The sequence below is a fragment of the Calypte anna genome, chromosome 20, assembly GCF_003957555.1.
Source record: "Calypte anna isolate BGI_N300 chromosome 20, bCalAnn1_v1.p, whole genome shotgun sequence".
Classification (NCBI taxonomy): domain Eukaryota; kingdom Metazoa; phylum Chordata; class Aves; order Apodiformes; family Trochilidae; genus Calypte; species Calypte anna.
Genome location: NC_044265.1, coordinates 7,873,792 through 7,895,650, shown reverse-complemented (window position 1 = coordinate 7,895,650; position 21,859 = coordinate 7,873,792). Strand labels below are relative to the sequence as shown.

The 21,859-nt window shown below is 42.7% G+C and overlaps 1 protein-coding gene across 1 annotated transcript in view; it reads left to right on the top strand.

Moving 5' to 3' along the window:
• The first annotated feature begins 2,644 nt into the window (after window positions 1–2,644).
• ATP9A (ATPase phospholipid transporting 9A (putative)) overlaps window positions 2,645–21,859 on the top strand; it is a 57,121-nt gene continuing 37,906 nt past the window's right edge. Inside the window, exons 1-4 of the mRNA XM_030462997.1 lie at window positions 2,645–2,980; window positions 11,516–11,660; window positions 11,988–12,101; window positions 15,482–15,590. Of these exons, the coding sequence (XP_030318857.1) occupies window positions 2,913–2,980; window positions 11,516–11,660; window positions 11,988–12,101; window positions 15,482–15,590 (436 nt within the window). The 5' untranslated portion in view covers window positions 2,645–2,912. The remainder of the gene's footprint in view (window positions 2,981–11,515; window positions 11,661–11,987; window positions 12,102–15,481; window positions 15,591–21,859) is intronic.

The window sequence follows — 21,859 nt, the reverse complement described above, 5'->3', positions numbered from 1 at the left end:
AATGCAGCCTAAAAGTTGGTTCTACAAACAGCTTCTGTAGTAAGACTGCCCTAGTTACAATGACATTGAAAATATCTGCCTCATCCTCAGTACTGGTGCCTGGAACAGGTGTAAGTATTAATTATGTTGCTGAAAGGTCCTTGTTACAAAATGGCAGCTTGACTGTTTCAACTGTAAAGAAAAAAATTAAATGACAAGTGCAGTTTTTGTGCTGATGTAATCCATAGTGTAACCTGAGCTAGAATATAGTGAGGGCAAGCAAGGGAAGAGATCTACCCAGAAGCTCACTATTTACTCCTCTTTTGTTTTTTAATATATTATTTGTTCTTTTTTTCAGTCTTCATTTTTCACTGGCAAAGCACTAAATATTATTTAAGATCACCTTGAGCTTGTTTTAAGACATAAAAACACCCCTTATCTTGAAAAAAATAACAATAAGTTTGAGGTATGCTACTTTTTGGTGTGCTAAAACAAATGGTGTTTCTAAACTTACACTTGGGTTTCCTCACTCATTCTCTGCCCTTGGTCATTGAGATTGTGGTATTTTAGTTGCGCAGAACCCTGAGTGGTTGTGCAGACAGATGAGACTGGCAGCCTGGGACTGCAGGCAGCTGTAGGGAGTAGCTACAACAACTGAGACACCCACTATAAGCGCTGTAAATATGGCTGCATGTCTAAGTAGGCATGTTGAGTCTTTAGCTAATCTTTCCAACCATGTTATTTATTTAATGAAGGATTTTACAGACTGTTGGCAAAGGGATGAGAAATAAAATGGACTAGAAAGAGTTTGAGATTTTGGGGTGACTGGAACTGTGGTGGAAGATGCCGAGATGGATGTAGAAATCTCTTTTGTATGATCTTTATCTGCACTGGGCATTTCCTCCATCTGCATAGGTGCACTGGTGTAAATCTTGGTGGTTTCAGAGAGAAAGAAGCTACACTGGCACCAGTGACAGCCTACAGCAGGTTTGCTGCCCTCACTGGTGTGGCATGAGCAAACATTGACAGGCAATGCCCACAGCAGCTGGAGAACTCTTACCAAACCAGTAACCTTGCTGGCTGGGTGCTATCAGCACCCACAGGAACCTACCCACAACAGGCATGGGCTCCATGAGTGCGCAGTGCAGGCAAAGCTTTGGATACAGAAAATGTCTTAACACCCACGTTATGATCTCCCCCTTCGAGGTGAATCTGGCTGATAAAGCTCCTGGTCTAAGCCTGTGCCCTCCTGAGGCTGCAGCACTCTTGCTGGTGCTGCTTGGATGTTAGCAGGCTGCACTCAGCATCCAGCTCCTAATGGGATTTGATTAGAATAAATAAATAAAGGAGCTCTCCCAGGCAGATGTTTTTTGTCAAACCAGTCCCTTTGCAGAGCTGACGTGGATAGAACACAGCCACACAGAAAGGAAAGTGTTACAGAGGAATGGAGAAGCAGGAGGAAGTGATCTGAATGGGATGGGGGCTGGATCCCCATTGACCAGCTGTGACACTGTGACACAGGGCTGCCACCTGACTAGTTACACAAGCTGAAGCCTTTTTTAATTTGTAACTATTACCAACAATTTCTCAATCATTTGGTTTTCTCCACTGACTTTAACTAAGCTCCCACCAGGCTATCATCACAGTTTCTGGTAACTGTCCAGGTACCATTTAGTGTTAGGCTTCCCTATTTGTTGTTTTCTAGATGTAATTTAACATTCCATGTTTCGAGAAGGTTGCATTATCTGACCACTTGTCTTGACCAATTTTGTTTATGATGGTATCGCTAGGAAATTGTACTTCATTTAAATAGGATCATTGCAGTACCAGTTTCTAATCCGCATTATGAAATCTATCTTTGCCACTGGGAGTTTTGTGTTTCATGTTTGAATGAGAAATAAGGTCAACAGCATGAGAGGTACATGGGGTGGAGCATAGAAGAGTTGGAGTGGAGCAGGACAAGTGGAAGGAGAAGACAGAACAGGTGTCAAACATCGGGCAGAAATTAGGTGGAAGAGGTATATGAAGAAACCAGTGGGAAAGATTATGGTGGCATTCAGGAACCTTGTCTGATAAAAGACAAAATTTATTAGGCCAGGCAGGCAGGTTCTGTAGCCCACTGCTTTACTGGAATCTGATTTGTATACCTAGTTTTTATGAAGATTTAGTCACTGTAATTGTAAAGAAAAGCTTGAAGTCATACACAAAATGGAAATGCTATGGCAATTTGTATTTAACTTTGCAGAGGAAATATGAACTGGGATCCAGAAATAAGCACTGCCAGCAGCAGCTGAAGGTCACTGAGAAAGCAGGGTGTGAGCAGCAGCACAACCCGGTAACATCGGTGATGGGCATGAAGAAAGGGAAACTCAGTTTGCACCTCGGTACATGCTACAGAAGGCTGAGAACATAAGGGATGTGGTGTGGGCCTCACACCTGAGGAAACACAGGAGGCCACGGGTGTCGAAGGCCAATGGTGCTGCTGTGGCAGTGTCGAGCCCAGAGAGTGACGCGAGTGGGAAATGAGGAGGGGTGCGTGGGACACGGAGAGGAAGGGGCGAGCTAGCAGCCTGGCATGACTCGGTGGTCTGGCTCCTCAGGTGCGGGGCTACAGGCGGAGCAGGTGTCAGGGCTGGGCTGGGCGGGGCGGGGCTGCCCGGGGCGCGGCTGACCCGATCCAGCCCTGCAGTGCCGAACCGGCTCGGGCGTTCTGGCGCAGGTGGAGGGGTTTGGAGCGGGCGAGGAGCAATAAGCGAACCGGGACAGAAGGGCGGAGCGCACCGGGGCGGGCGGAGCGGACGCAGCACCTGCGTGCTGGGATCCCGGCGGCGCCGAGCCCGGCCTCCTCGGAGGAGCCGCCAGACGGCGGCGGGCCGGACCGAGGCGCTGCTGGGAAGCGCATCCCGCCCCACTCCTCCCCGCAAGCCGCGGCCATGACCGACAACATCCCGCTGCAGCCGGTCCGGCAGAAGAAGCGGATGGACAGCAAGCACCGCAGCGGGTGAGCTGCTCCGCGGGGCGGCAGCTGCCGCGGGTCCGGGGCCTGGGGCCCAGCTCCTCTTCCAGCCGCCGCCTGCTTTGCGGGGAGCGGGCAGCGCGACCCCCGGGCTCTTGGCCTGGTGGGCCGGCGGTTCGGTCCCGCGACGGAGCCTCTGCGGGATGCCCGCGGCTGGCGGAGCGCAGGCGGCAACCGCGTTGCCCAGCGCTGCGCGGCCGCGGTCCGAGCCCGGGAGGAGGAGGAGGGGTGAGGCGGCGGGCAGGCTGTCGCTGACAGGTTGCTCCTGACGCCATTGCCGTGGCACGCCCGGGCGCAGGGCAGGATCCTGCCGGGCGGTGCTGCGCGGCGAGCGGGGACAGCCATCAGCCCCTTGCGTCGGGAAAACATCATCCCATGGCGGCCCTTATTCTCATCGCCTGCTCCATTAGAGCCTTCCAGACAAAGAGGTGCCTGGGAAGTGGCGAACGCGGCTGATGGTCGCCGGGCCCGGCCCGGAGAAGTGGGGCAGCAGACGCCCCGGGCGAGAGGCAGCCGTGTCACCGGCTGCTGGACACCGGCCCTGCCGCCCTCCTCTTTGCCATCCCCGATGCTGCACCGGGCGTGGGGCTGCAGGATTTACCGGCCGCTCCTTGGCCTTTGCTGAGGAGTAGGTTTGGACCAGAAATGGTGTTTGTAGGTCTGTAACAAAGGTCTGTGTCTAAACGCAGAATGCTCTGTTTAACTCTATCAGTTAAAGCAGTGCAGTATCCTCAGGAGGGGCTGTGTTCCTAATGGAGGTTTTGTGTATGTATACTGGTGTCCCCATGAAGGAAATTAAATAAGAAAAATTATCCTTTTAGTACTGTTTCAGTAGGAAATTGTACCACTATCCAGACAGGTTGATTTTTACACAGTGAGGTGTACAGGGTATCCAAGTTACCTGGCTGTAACAAACAAAGGGAAAAGTTTGTTATGTCTTTGATAGTTTTGATTCAGATTCCTCTGAACTGAAATTGTTTATAGTTGGTTCATTAACAGAATGAATTATTCCTTAGTATCCACATTGTTTCTAAGAATTGGTGTTGCAATATTACTGCCAGTTGACACTGAGCTGGGAGGTGTGTGTGATGCAGCAAGTAATTCCCCAGTGCCTGTGTAACATGCATCACTGGGCAAATTCCACAAGGTGCAGCCACTGTGGCCTTCTCTTTGGTGATGTGATTTAAAGGGATCAGGGAGAGGTGGATGCCTGAGAAATTTCTCAAAGCTTTTTGAGCGATTTATCTTCCTAAAGTTCTCTAATCTCCATCAAGACCCTCTTGGGTATTATGATGTGGTTAGTAGTGTCTAACAGAAATTGCCCTCATTTATCAGTAATCTGATTTAATGATACTGTGGATAGCAAAACACGGAGGTCAAGCAAATCCAAACTGATATTATAAACTAAGGAAATCAAATAAGTCAGGGAGAGGCCCTGATGTCACATCCAGAAGAAAGTCCTGGGGATTTTAAGCCAAAATCAAGACCTTCTTTCTTCTGTTTCCTCTGAGAAAAATCCAAACATAGTACTTCCAGGTCATTTTCCTTGGTACATATGAAAACCCAGGGATATGCAAGTCTTGAAAGACTTCACCTTTACATAGACTGCCTGCTGATTTTACTGTGGGGGGGTATTCTCATGCCAGTTGGGGTAAGTTTGTTCCAGATTTCTGTCTATGGGGTCTTCTGGGGCATGGAACAGATTTGATTTCATGTACTGAATGACTTCACAGAAAAGAAACATGTAACTCTCATGTGGGCAGCAAAGGGCAGGTGTCATCCAAGTGAAGCTTTCATTACAGCCTCAGCCTCTAGCATACTTTGAAGAGCAGCTGGGGAGAAACTTGCACGGTAGCCTTGCAGAGATGAGTGATGGTACAGGCAGCTGAGAACTGTGTCGAAGAGAAACCACGTGGGAGAAATGGTTATCTATTTCTGAGCATAACTTTAATGTCTACCTTCCTTGCTGCAATCAAAGGCTAAGCTCTGATTTCTGCAGCGGTATGCCTTGAATTCAGACATATTCTTCCAAATACTTTGCAGCACTCTGAAAACCACTATGAGATATGTGCCAATTAGGAGGGAAGGATAGCATTAGCTGCAGCAGGACTGTCAGCAGGATGGTGAGTCTGCTTCCCAGGAGCTGAGCTCTGCTGGGGAGGGAGCTGCAAGTTCCTGAGGCACCCCAGATGCTTCATTCAGTGCATGACATGAGTTTTTCCCTAAATAGCTTGTGGTCTCAGTCCACAATCGTTCAAGGCATTTTTTTTGAAACCAGCAAAGTGCTGTGCTCATGCCTCTGCAATGTAGGAAGGCCTTGATCCAGAAATGTGGAGGGAAGAATGGGGAATGAGACAGGGAAGGAGGAGCTTTCCAGTGATATTTCATGCAGCCATTCCATTGTATGTGCATGTGTACTCTGGCTCTATTTAAAATGGCAAATTCCATTTCAAAGTCAACAGAGAGAGATGGGAGCTCCTGCCTTCTGTCTGCCTACCTGTGGGTGTACTTCGGCGCGTGCAGAGCTGGGCTGGTTTCCCACAGCTGAGCTGTTTTGCACCACAGCACTTGGATAGGGAAAGGTGGGCTGCAGGAATATCCGTGCTTCTTGTCCCATCCTGAGCCTCCCTGGCTGTGCTGTTGAAAGGCCTGAGACAGGGGAGTGTTTAAATCGTGTGAAGCTGCAGAAAGAGGCTTGGTGGTCATGTATGGCTCTGGGTTTTGTTGCTTGGGCTTTTTGTTTTGTTGGTTTTGGTATTTTTTTTTTATCAGTGTAAAATTATTTACATGCTTTTAAAATAATGAAATGTGAAAGGTTGGTTTGTATATTAAAGGTGGGAAGAACTTGAGGACACAGCCTGTGAGAAATGTGGAAACATAATTTGAGAAATGTGTGCGTTGTAGAAGTGATTAAATATGTTTATTAACTTCAGGTCTAATTTGACAAATACTACCCCAATATTACACATATGTGACGCTTTTTTCCATTAGGTTTCTTTTACATGAAAAATGCCTGTGAAAACATTTTTCATTAGCTCTGTCAAATACTCCTCCATCAAACGATGGATTTATAAATAAAAACTGCTTCTTGGTAATGGCAGTTCATCTGGCATTTCACAATCAATCTGTCATATTACTGCTTCTTGTATCATCACTAAGAATGTGTTTTTGTAAACAAATATCATCCCAAGTGAAGTACACAGTAGATTTTGTGCTCTTCACCATCTTCCCTATTCATATAGATCCCTGATTCCTGTGGCAGATTAATAGCCACATCACTTACAGCATTCAAAGTTTTGGGTACAGTTCACATTGAAAGACATGCTTTTGAGTGGTTGTGATTTCGGTGGGTTTTTTATGTGGTGGTGAATTTTGTGTTTTGTTTTGTTTTGAAAGGAACAGGAATATGATACTGTCTGAAATGCTCCTTGTTACATTCACCACCCATCATTCTGCATTGTCTTTCCCTTTTGCTCTGAGCATGAGTTGTGTTTTCACAGCACATGGGCATCTCAAATCAGACGTTCAGTGCCACGACTCAGGACTTTGCACTGTAAGCATGACCATCTCTCCTCACAGTACAAGTCCTTGGCAGTTCTAGGGGCTTTTGCTTTGGCTTCTGTGAGTGTGTAGCAGCCATGCAGTGCCAGGCATTCACCGGGTTTGCACCATGTGTTGTGCCAACTCAACCTGGTGCAGTAATAAAAGTGGCTGTGGAGATCAGTGTTTACTCACATTGCAGCGTTGGCACATGTAAGACAGGAAAGGCTCAAGCAGTGAAACTGTCCTGTCTGCACATGACCCTGGGCAGGTCAATGAAACCTATCTTTAGTCTATTAAAACACGATCTTCCATCGCAGCCACTCCTCCTTGTGTAAAGTACTCTGTAAAGATCACAGATGTCACATAGAGGATTTCAAAGCAGAACTAACGAGCTTAGTAATGTATTCTTCATCAGTGAAGTTTAAGACATCATTGAAAAATTTTAAAAACTAAAATTATGGCAATGGAATATCCTTGGGGGGGCAGTAATGAATGGCTGCCTATGAGAGAGAACACGTGGTTCTGTGCTTTAGAAATGTCTGTGTTTTTACCAAAAGCTCCTTTGTTAACTTATTCCCACAAGCCATGAGCTGGCACTTGCGCAGTGAGTGTGCCAAGAGAACTGTCACAGCTTTACCTTTTCACAAGACAGGGGTTGGATTGTGGGTTTCTGCTCTCTACCTGCCTGGCAAGGCACAGGCAGCATGCAGGGGGGAGTTGAGGAGCAAGAGGAGAACCCAAGGTCACAGAGCAGGTGAGCTGAATGCCAGCACTAGGATTGACTAGTTGCCTTTGTAACAAAAACTCTTTAGGGATCTTAGGATGGATTAGGGGGTTAAGATCAGCTTTTGCTGATTTTTCAGGTTCTACAGCCGTGGGGGTATGAGTTAATTGCTCAGCACTACACGCTCCAGAGGAGACTAAGACAATGATGTCATGGGATTCCTGAGTGCTGATAAACCTCAGTTGAAGTGTTGCAATGTGTGACTCTGTTATTCCTGGTTGTAGTATTGTGTTCATTGGTTGTACTTTTTTTCTTTCTTTTTTTTTTTTTTTTTTTTTTAAACAAATTCCTTTATATTGCGTAGAAACCTTGTGCTAAACGGCTGCGTAGGACACTTCTTGATAGAAATGCTGGATATTCTTTACTTTAGCATTGATCCTACTGATAATCACTTTTAAAAACTCGCTAAGCAGGAAGTTTTTGTTTGTCTAATTAGACTTTCAGTTTGCTTTCCCTGTAATTCAAGGGCTTGCAAAAACTCTGATTCTAGACAAGCAAGAATTTTACAAAACTTATTTTTACACAGTGTATTCTCTCCCTGCCCTTTCTTGTACTTGGAACTGCATTATTTTTACATTGGTTTTCAAACCTTATAAAAACACGGCATTTGTAAATTCAGATTATTCCAGCAACTTCTTCCCTCTTTGTCATGTGAAAGCTGAGAGAGGTCATGGCTTTAATTGCAGAATGTGTGCTAAATTTTGGGTAATTTCACTTTTGTGCAATTGCCTTTTAGTTCCCTGTCTCTGTAGGTGCTGCCAGTATTGGAGGCTGCCATTTCATTTAGAACCACATGATCATAAGCAGTGTTGCAGTGCTAGGTGTTAGCATTCAGAGTTAGTGTATTTCTGGTCATTTGGGAAAGACTAACAGCAACGTAATTGTATGTAAACAGTTGGCAGAGCACAGTTTTCCTAAGGTAAAACATGCTGCTTAGTTTGTGGGGTTAATTTGCCATTTACATAAGTCATTTAACTTATTAAAATGTCCAGGAGTCTGCTTTGGAGATTTAGGTATTGATCTCCACAGATATTTGTAAAGTTCTCTGGACCATATTGATGAATTTTACTTTGTAATTAAAAAAAAAAAAAAAGCATGGGGAATTTATTAAACTATAGTAGTAACCTATTTGAGGTTTATCCTATTGTAAATATAATGATATAGGTGTTTAGGTATCTTTGCTGTTGAGTACAATCCCTAAAAGAGGTTCAGCCTAAAGAATAAACAAAGGTAACTTTGGTTTCAGATGTCTGATAACCAGGAGAGACTGACTTGCTCTGTAACTGGGAAGCATGCTGTGCAGGTATCTATTTTCTATTGTGATCCAAATACCACCATTTTCAGTACTTTCCACTTAAATATATTTGGGATACAAGGGACTATTTGTCTGCAGTTTTTATCTGCAAGCACAAAAAAACCCCCTGCAATTAAAAGGTATCACACTAATAAAATATACTCATGAAATAGAGTTAATGAATTTGAATATTTAACACCAACTTTACTTAGTGTCTCATTGGTAACTGCTTTTCAGATGTGGGTATTAAACAACTGTGTGGGAAAGAAATATCTATTCAGTTTTACTTAACAAGAAAAACAGTTTGTAGATTTGACATAAAATTGGTAGCTTCAGTGGTGAAAGTAACTTTTTGAGGTGGGTTACTTTTAGGGTACTTATGTTAATTATGGTTTCACGGTACCAACTAGGGAATAATCAAAGATGGAAGATCTGTTGGTGTCTTAGAAAGGTAGCAAATACAAAATAACAGGCAATGTCCCTGTCTAAAATTAGCAGAGATGGCAGTAATGGTTCTTCAAGTCTGTGGAGTCTGGCTCTTGTATATACTTGAACAGTAAAGCATCTCAATTTATTTTATTCTAATAATTTGATGTAGGTGGTCATTCTGAAATGTTCACGTTATTCTCTGTGTTTCTTTCTGTCAGATTTTCCCACATTCACTTAATTTTCTCTTCTTCAGTAAATGAACAGTTTGCAAGCCAAATAACTGCAGAGGCTTTGATAAAGTTGATTGCTGCATAGTCAGTGATAAATGTGTGTAGGTGAAAGCAGTGGAGTTGCTATTGAAATGAAGGGACCTAACCAAGCACTCTGGTTTGGGGATTGTGAGCTTGTCTTACATGGAGCTGGTAAGAGGCATTTGGCAGCATCTAAATCTTGTGATTTCATGCTTCTTCAGTACTGATGTGTGGGTGTTTTGAAGTGCTCTGTCTTGTCAGCATTTTGGTCTGAAAGATACTATGATTGAGAAAACCTCCTGTGTTTGGCTGGCACCTTTACACTTAAGGCTTGGGTTGCTTTTGAGCACACACTAGAGAAAATACACCTTTTCAGGGCTTATCTCCCACTCTTCATTAAATCTAATAATGTCAAAGCAATTTGATATGCAAAAACCTTTGTCTAGTTTTCTAGCTTCTCTGAAGTTTTCTGGCATCAGCTGATAAGGGGGCGGCACCCAGCCCCACTCAGAGGGATACAAAGGGCTGCAAAGAGCTGCCCCACCTTCTGCTGGTGGTCTCAGGTGAGGCCAATCAATCAGCTGATAAGGGGGTGGCACCCAGCCCAAAGGGATAGAAAGGGCTGCGGGGAGCGCCAGTGACCTGGAGAGCGGCGAACAGGAGCTGGCAAACAGGAACGTGGCACAGCAGTTAGTGAGGCAGTTTGCGCAGGCAGGGCAAGCAGGAGGGGCACAGGCACCTCCCAGCTCTCTTGAAGGAGCAATGGTCTCTAAAAAAGCAATACTTGGTGCTGTTAAGACGCAGGGTGTGTCCACACAGACGGGACCCCTGAAGAGGGACATGGCTGTTCAGACCTCTGGCTGTGTAGAGTGTCTGAGCATCGTGTTAGCACCAGAGGACGGTGCGAGTGGGGTCTGTGTGTGATGTGAGCAGGTGAATGACTTGCTGTGCCTGGTGGCAGAGTTCAAGGAGGAGGTAGAGAGACTAAGAAGTATTAGGGACAGTGAAAGGGAAATTGACTGTTGGAGTCACACCCTTTCTAACCTAAAAGAAGTCCAGAAGGAGACGGTGAAGCCCTGCCCCTCCTGCCATCAGGCAGTTGGAGCAAACCAAGTGGATGGGAGGGAATGGAAACAGGTCCCTCATTGGAGAGGCAAAAGAATCCCCTCCTGACCCCACCATCTCCGCAGGTGCCCTTAGAGAACAGATATGAGGCCTTAGACTCGGAGAATCAGGCAGAGGACAGACAAGAGGAAGATCTGTCTGGAAGGTCTCCTGTTCGCCCCCCGTCTACCAGACAGGTTACAACTACAGCTACAAAGGAAAAAAGAAGGGTAGTTGTAGTTGGTGACTCCCTTCTGAGGGGAACGGAGGCCTCTGAAGCCCATGGCGGGCAGGCTGAGGTGGCTGAGGGCTGTGCTGGATGGGCTCCAGCCTGTGGAAGGAAAGTCACGATTCTCTGGTGTTATCATTGCTTAACGAGTTGTGTGTTAATCCTTCCAAGTTTTCCTAGAGAATAAGCTTTTCTGTTGCCTGACCCACAGGTCTTTCAGGTGAGAAAAGCAGCGTTTAGCCATTTGTAGGCTGCGCAGTGGTTTCCCAAACACAGAACCTGGGTTTGTTGCATGTGACACCCGGCTGTGTGCTGGAGGAGATTTCAACTTGGGTGGTTTCAAATATAGGCACCAGATGCCATTGTTGGGATTTATTTATTGACTCTGGTGATTCCAGAGCTCCCCAGCACTAGCAGGGAGACGCCGGGGCATTGGCAAGGCCGGGGCTGCTGAGGGGACCCTTGGTGCCCTGTTGTGTGCTTGTGGTTTGTGTAGGTTCTCACAGCAGCTCAGCTCACATTTTACAGCCTGGGTTTTAAGTATCTACCCTAGAGACAAAAAGGAATCCTTTAGTAACCAAATCCGCTTCAGTGAAGGTTACGGGGCTTTCCTGGATTTCCATGTAACTTCTAGCAAATGACAGAGATTACATCAAATACATGGCTTTTAGCGTAAGCCTGAGTTGAAAAAGGAAAAAAATAAGTCAGCGTGCTAATGTGTTTATATTTTATTTATTTTGAACAAGTTTTGAAAAACTGGCATGCAAAAAGTAATCATTGGGCTGGGTAGTTGAATAGTGATGATATTTAATAGAGTAACGAGTGGGTGAGTCATAGGAATGTATTAAAGTTAACTCATTAATTTAATTAATGTTCCCTTCTATAGGTGTTGTGAGTGCTTAAGATGCTGTGGGAGGAGAGACCCAAGGCCTCGTACTGTTTGGCTCGGCCATCCAGAGAAGAGAGACCAGAGGTACCCTCGCAATGTGATCAACAATCAGAAGTACAACTTTTTTACATTTCTCCCTGGGGTAAGTGTGAAAAAAAGTCTCTTTTCATCATCCCTTTCCAATGCTTTCTCCAATTTCAGTGGTTTTACAGTAGACAGGTGCAGAACCGGAAGCTGGAGAAAATAATTATTGTTTGGGTTGTGTTTGGGCCTTCTGCAAAGGCTGCCTTAGCGCAGCAACAAACAAGACACAATCTCTACTGAGTGTCCAAGACTACTTTAAGACTGCTCTAAGTTAGCATGTAAACACTAGAAGAACATGCAAAAATGTTTCTGGTGGCTAGTACAATATGCATAACTTCTGAACTCTGTTAATCTCTATCTCCTTTTTTTAATTTTTTTTTTCCAGGTGTTGTTCAACCAGTTCAAATACTTCTTCAACCTTTATTTCTTGCTTTTGGCCAGCTCTCAATTTGTCGTTGAAATGAGGCTTGGTGCACTTTACACGTACTGGGTTCCTCTGGTAGGTAATTTAAGGTTTTTTTTTTTATTGAAGGTAGTTTTAGTGTTTGACACAATTTTTTTGTGTTACCTTTTCTGTCAGGTTTTTTATAATTTTGTTGGCTTACTTCTTCAGGCCTGCTCTGTACATGTTGTAGCATAGATGCTTATTCTGGCCTTAAGGCTTATTTGTAAAGGTGGGATGGGGATGTGAGAGGACTGTGCCTCCAACTTGTGTACCAGGGAAAGAGCTTGTGTCACTGGCCATGGTGACTGCAAGGGAAGTAGGACTTTGTGAATAACCTAAGAAAATTACTGGAGACCGGGCAACATGTGTGCTGTTCACAGCATTATGGTGCTCATGGAGGGTGTGCATGGGGTATTGCACCCTCCTGGGTTGATCCATGCTTGCAGAAGCCTGGACCAGCCTGGCAACTGTAGTGAAGGACAAAAGGGCACCTTTCAAAAGTGACCTTAATGAGTGGCCAGATGCACAATGATGGCAAATTATGTTCCCCTGCCAAACAGTCTGACCTGTGGCCTTGGGATAGGTCAACAGGCTGCTTCATAGTTTAACCACATTGTAAAAAACAAATGAAAAAACTGAGAACCTTCCCTCTACAAACCTCCCACATATAAAAATAAATATACAGAGACATACTCACACTCACTCAAGGTGCAGATAGTCTTTTTTTTTCCTGTAAGCTATTTGCCTTTTCTTTTGATAGCCACATGTTTCACTTGTGATCAAAGAAAACCAATAATAATTAGGTTTTGAAGCAGAAACTCCAGTGCTGTCAAAGGACAGAAAGAGAAATAATTGCATAGAATGGGCTTCTTAAATCACTAAAATGCACAGCATGAGCCAGTTACGGTTGCTTAAATACTTAAATATAGGTACCTTTTTTTATTTTAAATCCCAGTAGAACTACTATTTCTTTTCCTATGTGACTAACTTCTCCACTGCACTTCAGCTCATCATATTGTTGAATAATTTTGGTTCTGAGGAGTGTGTTGTCCAACTGCTTGCTCAAAGCAGAGCTGTCTTCAAACTTAGGTTGGTTTAACTCGTGTCCCTGATTTTTTTAAATCTCTAAGGATACATGTCCTTTTTACTTGAAAGAAATGTCACAAAACCAACTGGAAGTTGATTAAGAAAGCACAAGGGTCTTTCTAAGACACTACATGTGCACTGAGTTAAGAAATGATGGTGGCAGAAATTTTTTACTCTATTAAGGTTAATAAGGAGAAGAGCAAAGGAAATTTTTTGTGCTTTTTAGACTTTCAGTACAGTGAAATCTCTAGTAAAAGCCAGAAGGAAGTGAAGAGGCAGCTGTGAACCATTGGTGCTAAATTTCTGTTTGTGTTGATGTCTGATGCAGCTGAATTCTCTCTTGAGTGTGTGCTGCATTGCATTTGCTGTATGAATCTTAACACAAGTGTCCTAAGACCCAGTCCTAAAAAGTATATGTGCACACAGAAAATCTCTCTTTCTGGGTTTTGCATAGGCAGTTGTGACTTGTCTGTGCAGGTGAGCAATTAGAATTTGGCATATAAGCTGCCAGAAAGCAGGAAAAGAGAGGTTCATTACTGGCTTTTAATGTGAGTGTTGGGGATGGAATGACACAGTGAGTCAGCACATGTGGGAATATTTTTGGGCTATTATTTGAAGACTCTTGAAATAGCTGAAATATAAGTTGAAAAGAACTGATGCTTTTTTATTTTAGTTTGAAAAGCAGATGGGAATTTCTAGCTCAGAGCGTGAATTCAACTTGTAAATAGAAATGCTCATTCCTGTCTTGATTTGTTAGGTATGGGAATGAGAGATCTTCCACAGTGGTGCAAAAACAACTAGGGTTTTGGTCCTGAATTCTTAGGGGAGGAAATGCTTCTCTGAAAATATGATTTTCTTACTTTATATATTATAGATACAGAATTTAATACCAGCATTAAAAAAAAAATTACTTGCCCATCCTTGGGTCTCTTCATGTGCCTGTATTTTTAAATACTGCAGAAACATACTGCATCACATTTCAAGACTTTTATATTAACTAATTCAGGTCATCCATTTTGGCACATAGGGGCTATTTAGTTTTATTATAGGCTTGTAAGAGCTAGCAGGTAAAGTGTGCCTTAATATTTTAGTAATTAAACAAGCTGCTCTCCTGCAGTCTTAGCAGGTCAGTAGCTCTTAAGTCATTATTCATAATTTTTCATTGTTAAAAAAAGTATGTGAGAATCTGAATTGTTATTGTGTTGGGCTGTGTTAGCAGTGCTCCACAGCAAGACTTCCCTGAGGTGGTGGTGAAGTTTAGGTTGACAAGTTCATTGTACCCAGTTTAACACAGACACACAGTTTTTGGAGGTGTGTGCTCAGCCATTCTTGCTAAAAATGAAGTTACTTAAAACTGGAAATAGCAACCCACTGGCAAAATTTTCTGATTGGGTAAGTGGGGATTTACAGACATTTTCATGTGTTCTTCTTGTAACCCTTAATTTCTACCATCACCCTGCCCCTTTTTAAAAGAAAAAAGTTTCTTATAGAGGTAATGGGTACATGGTTGCAATTTTCAAGAATGCAGGCTGGAAAAAGTCAATTTTTCTTCTGAAATTGAGGTGGAGTGTTTTAACTGTCTAGTGAGTCTGAGCTGTATAGTGTCTCATTAAAAAATGACTGCATAAGTAATTGTTTTCCATTAATTAATTTATTTTTTAAAATATATATAGTGAAGGATGTAATGTGGGCAATTTCCTCATGGCAAGAGGAAAGGAAATGACTGCTCATATTAATAGAAAAATAGGACGGAAGCCCTAGTGTGACAAATGTGTAATTATACTGTGGGTATTTCACATTTGTGTGTTTAGATTGCTTAGTGTGTAGGCTGAGTATGTGTAGCAGACACATGAATACACATGTATTATATATCTCTGTGTGCAGAAAAGGGTTATATGAAGTTTCAGTACAGATTTCTGAATAAAATCTTCCTGATGAGATGGGCTAACTTTGGCCCTGTGGTGGAGAGCACATGGAGAGATCTGTCATGTTGGACTTGGGTGTAACCCCTCTCACTCTTGGTTACTCACATGTGAAGTGAGATGAAATACATTATTTACACTCTTCAGCTAAACTCTGCAAAGATTTGCTTGGGGGTTACCGGCAAAATACTTCACAGACACAACCCGAGAAACAACCATGGGTGTTTTTTTTAAGCAACAAGTGTGTTAGTTGTCAGTTTGCTGTTGAGGGGTGTAGCATCACCATAATGATTCAGTGAGAGGCAATAGAATAAGGAAATGCAGATTGTTGGCACTGGTACTGGTAAATACTGTTCTTATTGGAGGCAGATGTGATTTTTCCTGACCTTTTCATCCATTCTGTTTTCCCTCTTATGCTCCTTTTAGGGATTTGTGCTCGCTGTTACCGTCATCCGAGAGGCCGCGGAGGAGATCAGATGTTACATGCGCGACAAGGAAGTGAACTCGCAGATCTACAGCAAGCTCACAGCGAGAGGTCAGCCCGGTGGCTCCAGGAGCGCACCCGCTGCATCCTGGCACGGCTGCGGCAGCGCCAGGGGTTGCAACTCAATCAAACCCCGCTGACAGTCAGAGAAGCAGAGTTCAAGGAATGGGGAGGGGATTATGGCCTCGCAGGCACGTGGCTTCGTGGCCACTCCATTGCTCCTGCTGTTGCGGAGGCCTTGGGGGTGCGGGTGGCATCTCGTCTCCGTGATCCTTGCCTGGCTGCTGGATATGCTGGGATTTGTGGAGTTTTTCCCTGGGAGATGAATAGTTAAAACACGGTGTTTGTGTGTGTGTGTGTGTGTGTGTGTGTGTGTGTGTGTGTGTGTGTGTTTTAATTGCATCAGATAACTTCGGAGCCTTATCTCAGTGACTCATGGCACGGGAGGTGGGCAGTCAGTTCGTTTACACACTCAGGACCTGTCTGTGTGGTGTGCTGGGAGTTCACTACAGCCAGAAGCAGCCAGAGCAGGACTAACAGGCAGCTGATATTGATATTTTTAAACCTCACTTGCTCCTGACCCCAGAATAGGCCAAAACTACTTTCCCAATTACTGCCCATTGTTGGTGGATTGGAGTTACCAGAGAAAATGAAACTGGATTTGAATCACCTTAGGTTATGGATGTAGATGTTTCCAGAAGGGAAATGTGTTTTCCTTCCTGTAAAACTGTGACGTGAGAGAAATGCTCCTTAATGTTGCACGGATGAAAGGAGGGAGGGGCAAATACAGCAAACAGAATAGTAGGAAGAAAACAAGAATGGAGCTATAGTAGATGTGATGTGTTCTTTGGGGTTTTTTTGTTGTTTTTCTTCCAGTTTTGGTAATGATGCTATCTGTCTTCCCTTTGCAAGTGTTTGTTGCTTGTTCATGCTGTCGGTAAGAGAGTCACATGTAAGACAGATTCCTCATGAGCCACTAATTTATATTATTTAATTGAAACCACAAAAGTGTGGTTAAAAGAGGGAGGAGGATCCACATAAGCAGATTGTGTGCAAAAGCTGCGCACTATACTAGAAGAATTAACTCTAGGTCTGGAAAATTGTCAGAAGAAGGTTATGCAGAGGTACATTCCAATAATGAGGGTGTAGTTACACAGTGTTCTAGTGTCTAGGACTGGAGACCCTTTCAGCACAGGTGCTGCAAATTGTAGCTAAGTGGAACTACTGTGTGTACTGAAGGAGCTTGTACCTGAATGTGTTAAATTTAAGGTAACTTGCTCAACATCCTGAGGTGTTCCATCACTTACTGAACATGCAATACCAGTTGAGTTTCATAGTTTTTTCTGGGATGTATCAGAAAGTGACTTACATCGTGCAAGTCCTTTGCCTAAAAGAAACTCTGTGATAAGTTATCACATTTTTGTGCATTTTTGTTAGCAGCAACTGATGTAATTTTGCAATATTGGCAATATTGTATATTTTTATCTACGTCATCTTTAGCCCCCTTCCTCCAACTCTGAGGAATTTGGAGACCTCATTTGTAAGTAAGCACAGGCTGCAGCTCAGCTGTGTCATATCCCTGGCTCAGACCATTGTTTACAGCTGGGCAGTACAAAGGCATTTAAATTCTGGTTTGAAAAATCTAATGTTGCCTCACCAAGGAGCTATTCCTAATACCATCACAATGATGGTGAGGCCAGGGTTTTGTTTTTAAAAAGAGAATGAACTGAATTTAAGCTTTTTTTTTTTTTTTCCCCCCCAGTTTCTTTGTTACAAAAATTCACACCCCTGAATTAAAATGCAATGAACTAGGTGTAGTAAAAATATGCTACTTCCAACAATTTCCCTTTAAAAAAATAAGACTGCTTTTAAAAAGTAATTGGTTAAGGCTCTCTCTATATATTTCACGTGCTGGGAATTATGAGGATATCCAAACCTAGGGAGTTTGAATTTCTGAATATTAAATCCTCTTTTAATAACATGTTCTTACTATAACACTTAAAATGCTTGGCAACCAACAAAAGCCTCATCCAACAGGGGTGTACTACATCTATTTAAAGATATAAAAGAGTTGCCTTCTGGATTCTATTCAAAGATCTATAAGGGGCCTGACCTCTCCTTTAGTTCTTTTCATATTGCTATTACGTTTCCCATGAATGATTTCCCTCCCCCCAGTCCTTTAACTTTTCTAATTTTGTGAAAGAAACCAAGGAGGATTGGCAGCTGGGCACTATCTCAAAATCTTAAGTTACTTTATTTAACACAAATTTGGTGCAGAAACAGGAACGGGACTTTCTAGTAGTGTAGGTTTGGCATAGGAAAAACACAGAAAATTATTTATGATTGTCTTGTGGTTTGGGGAGAAGAGTGATTTTCTGTCTCTCACTGAATCTCATTACTCAAGCTTTTCAGGAGATCTGAACATCAACTTTTTCTCTGATTAAAAGCTTAGCACCTCTGAGAATCACCTAGGAGCAAGGAAGTACTTTGTGAGGCCACCATGGCTGGGAGGTGCAAGGGTGTTTGGTTTGTTTTATTGTATCTATTAGAACAGTTAAAAAAGTAGGCAAAGTAGGCAGCCTTTCAAGAAAGCCCTCATCAGGTGATAAGTAGAAGCAGCAAGTATCAAAATATTTTGTGAACAGCTCATCCACTTGCTTTCAGTGTAGCTGAGAAAGCCCTGGGTAGGATTTACCTGGGACTATTTACAAGGCTGTTTCATTTTTGGAGGGTGAAATGTTATGATTCATGCTTTAGGATATTGGCACAGCCCTGTACTGAGAAGGGGCAGTGCAGGAGGGTCCTAATGCACAACTTCACAATACAAGTACATCCTTATGTGCAGTTTTAAATAGGGTTTGAAGTAAGCACAGATTGAAGTGCTTTCCCAAATCGGGATTCTCGTGGCCTCTTTGTGCACGGTTCCTGGAGTCCTGGGCAGAGGCACAGCTCCTGCCACCAGCTGGGAGCTCTCCAGCTCTCCCCCAGCCTGCTCTCCCACTCCTGGGGGGTATTTTGGATTTGCAGCTTTGCTCCTGTATGAGAAACTTCTTTCATGCACTCTTCGCGTTAAGCTTTTTAAGATTCACTAAGCTGCTTGCTTTGTAGAGAAAAAGAGAGAATCCTCTTTGGATCATGTTTTATTTTGAATATGGCTGCTAAATTCCAGGGACTAATCTTTTTGGAGGGCAGTGTAAGGAAGAGTGGATAGTAGTGCATTTGCTGAGTTCCTTTATTTGACATAACAGTAAAAAAAACTCCACCTTGAACCTTTCACCTTTTTTCTACTATATGATCCATTTATGTTCCAAAATGATAAAACCAGCAGACTTCTGGAAAGCACTTTTTTTTTTTTTTTTTTTTTTTTTAATAGATAGCTCTCCATTTAAAGGGCAGTTGTTTGGACTGTAATAAAAAATAATCAAATTTCAATCCCCTATTCATAAACCTACAAGACTGCCTGTGTTCAGAAGTCTGTGTGCTGACTTTCTGCTTGATAGAAAGCTGGAACTGCGCTTGCAAATTCTTGGTTTGTTTTTCTTCTCTCCCCCCCTCCCCGGGTAACACTGCATAATGGAGAGAAACTCCACAGAAAGAAATGGGAAAAGACCTCCTACTGAGGAGTGCTACTTAAGATACAGATCATTGGCATTTACCAGCCATATAAAAACAATATTTTCCCAAACCCTCTGAGTCCTGCTCCACAGTTTATGCAGCATAAGGCTGCAAAAGCCAAAAGTTTGGTTCAGTACATCCAAACAACTTTTTTTTTTTTAATGCATTTGATTATTTTAATAAATCTCTGGCTTAGTTTAGAATTCCAAATAAGGTGTTTTGATAAGTTCCTTAGTGAAGCTCTGCAGTTCTATTGTGAAATCTTGCTATAAGTTGTCATGTAGTACAAAAAAAGGCAACTCTCTTGACTAATTTATTTCATACTTTAAATACTCTGCTTTATGGTACATCCATCACACTGAAGATTTGGTGATAATTCCAAAGACCATACCTGAAGTTATTTTTATTGTGTTTAAATTTTTTTTATCTTAAAAAAAAATAACCAGGACACAGGGAGGAATGAAACAAATATCAATCCTATTTTAAGAAATTATTTAAAAAAATAACGTATCAGGACTATAAATTGCTTTTTAAGATTGTGTTAATCAGTGACATATTCTCATAAACTTCAGAAAATAGAAACTGGGAGCACTGTAAGTGCTAAATAAACATGTATTCAGGGGAAGCACTTCTAAAAGCATTTGTAAAAGCAATAACTTACTATTACAAAAATACTGTAATAGTTGAGCAATATTGGTAAATGAAGCAGTTGTATTATTAGCTAGTTTCTTTAGCATGCATGAGAAAACATTTAATGTTTAGGAGGTAGTTTCCCCACAAAAGGAAAAAGAAATTACAGAATTCCCAAGATCAAAATAAAACTAATTCAACTAAGTTGTGCTACAGGAGTCCTGAGTCAAAGAAAACATCTGGTCCCACGCCTTCTTAGCAGCACATATGGTACATACTGCAGAGATGTCATCCATGAGAGGCCAGGACTATGGCTGGAAAAGCAGAATTAGCTTTGCTACCTAAAAGGGCATCTCATTTATACAGGAGTTATAAAAATGTGTATTGGTTAGAAAGGTCCTTTTGTTGACCTTAAAACAGCTTGGGTTGGGAGGGTTATTGAACAAGACAAATCTGCTCCAGCTGCTTTGATTTTTCTCATATAGGAAAAAATTTAAAGCAGATGATACCGTTTTCAGAATGATGGTGCAAAAAGCCTTTTTATATGCATAATGATAGGAAATTACCTTGGTGTAACTTTGTTCAGGCACTCATTTTTCTTTTCTGGTGTGAATTTGCATAATTAAGGAAATAACTACAGAAATAAATTTCCATTCTTGAACCCTGTAGGTCGCGCTTCCTATACTGATAGTCACCAAATAAATCTTTGTGACCTTCAGGAGAAATACCTAAAATGTGGTTATATAAATCCACCTCTCCTTCCAAGTGCTTTAAACGTTTTTTAGGAATTGCTGTGCCTGTGGGGGGGAGATATCACAGGCTTTTTTTTTTTTTTTTCTTCTCCTTTACACAGGAGTATATTCAAAAGCACTTTTTGTCATTTCATGAATAACCGTATTTAAAGGGGAGGAAGAGATGTTATCTGTCAGACCCTTTTAGTGTCATAGTACCTAACTTTGTATAGCCCATACAGAAGACTGCCAGGGATGCTTTTTTGGATCCTCTTGGAGTGCAGCTTTTCTTTTCAAGCCTCTGCGTAATGGACTCTTAATCCCCGGCATGCTTCCTGCCCCGGCAGAGATGTCTTTAGCCCAGCATTCGTTTTGTTTACCCTTTTTTTTTTTTTTTTTTTTTTTTTTTTAACTAAAAATCTTGCAAGGCCAAACCCAGAATCTGTGAAAGACCTATGAGATATTTGTGAAATGGGCCATGACTGCTTATAATTTGTAGGAATAATTACAGCATGTAAGGAAGTCTGCATTTATTAGCAGCAGTGATGAAGCATGTTAAGCACACAGTGTGTCACCAAAGCAGCAGGCTGCCAGGAGCCCAGAATGGCTTTCATTGTTAATTTGGAGCAGAAACACTGAAGCATATCCTGAGAAGGATGCTAATGAAGGGACTGCCAGTAGTAAAATCCTAGTGACCTTTGTGCTTTGTGCTAATTTCTATTCCCCTCCCTTCCCCCTTCTCCATTCCCCCTGAGCAGCTGATATCTGGCCAGTTAGCACATGAATTTTGAGGTACAGTAGGAGTGTTGTCCATGCCAGGGTGAGCTCCAGGTGCCTCCCCCACTTCCACTCGAATCACAGCAGATTAAAGAGGCTTTTGTTGAAATACAACAGACAGACACATAGAGGCAGGGTTCAAATTAACTGATTATAAATCACTAGTTAGTCTGAGAAGCCAAATCTAGAGCTGGCTAATGATTTGAAATTACTATCCAATTGTTAAATTAATCCCCTGTTTTAAAGCAACTGGGAAATGTTTGGCAGTTGCAAAGAAATAAATATTTAGGCGTTTTCTGTAGGACCTGTACTCTGCAGGGCTTGTTGAAGCTGTGTCTGTGGGAGTAGAGGTGCTAAAGCTGAACCAGATATAAGAGCTGTGATATGGAAGGAAATGAGCCTGGTTTTTAAGATGGGCCCATTTTACTTGTGGCTTGCAGCTCTTGGCTTGGGAGTTGAGCTTTAAATTTTCAGCCACCTCGGTAGGAGAGTCACAAGTTGACAGTTGCATACTGTAATTTTTCAGCTCTTGCTGTAATGTCTGCCTGACACCAAAAGCATTTTCAA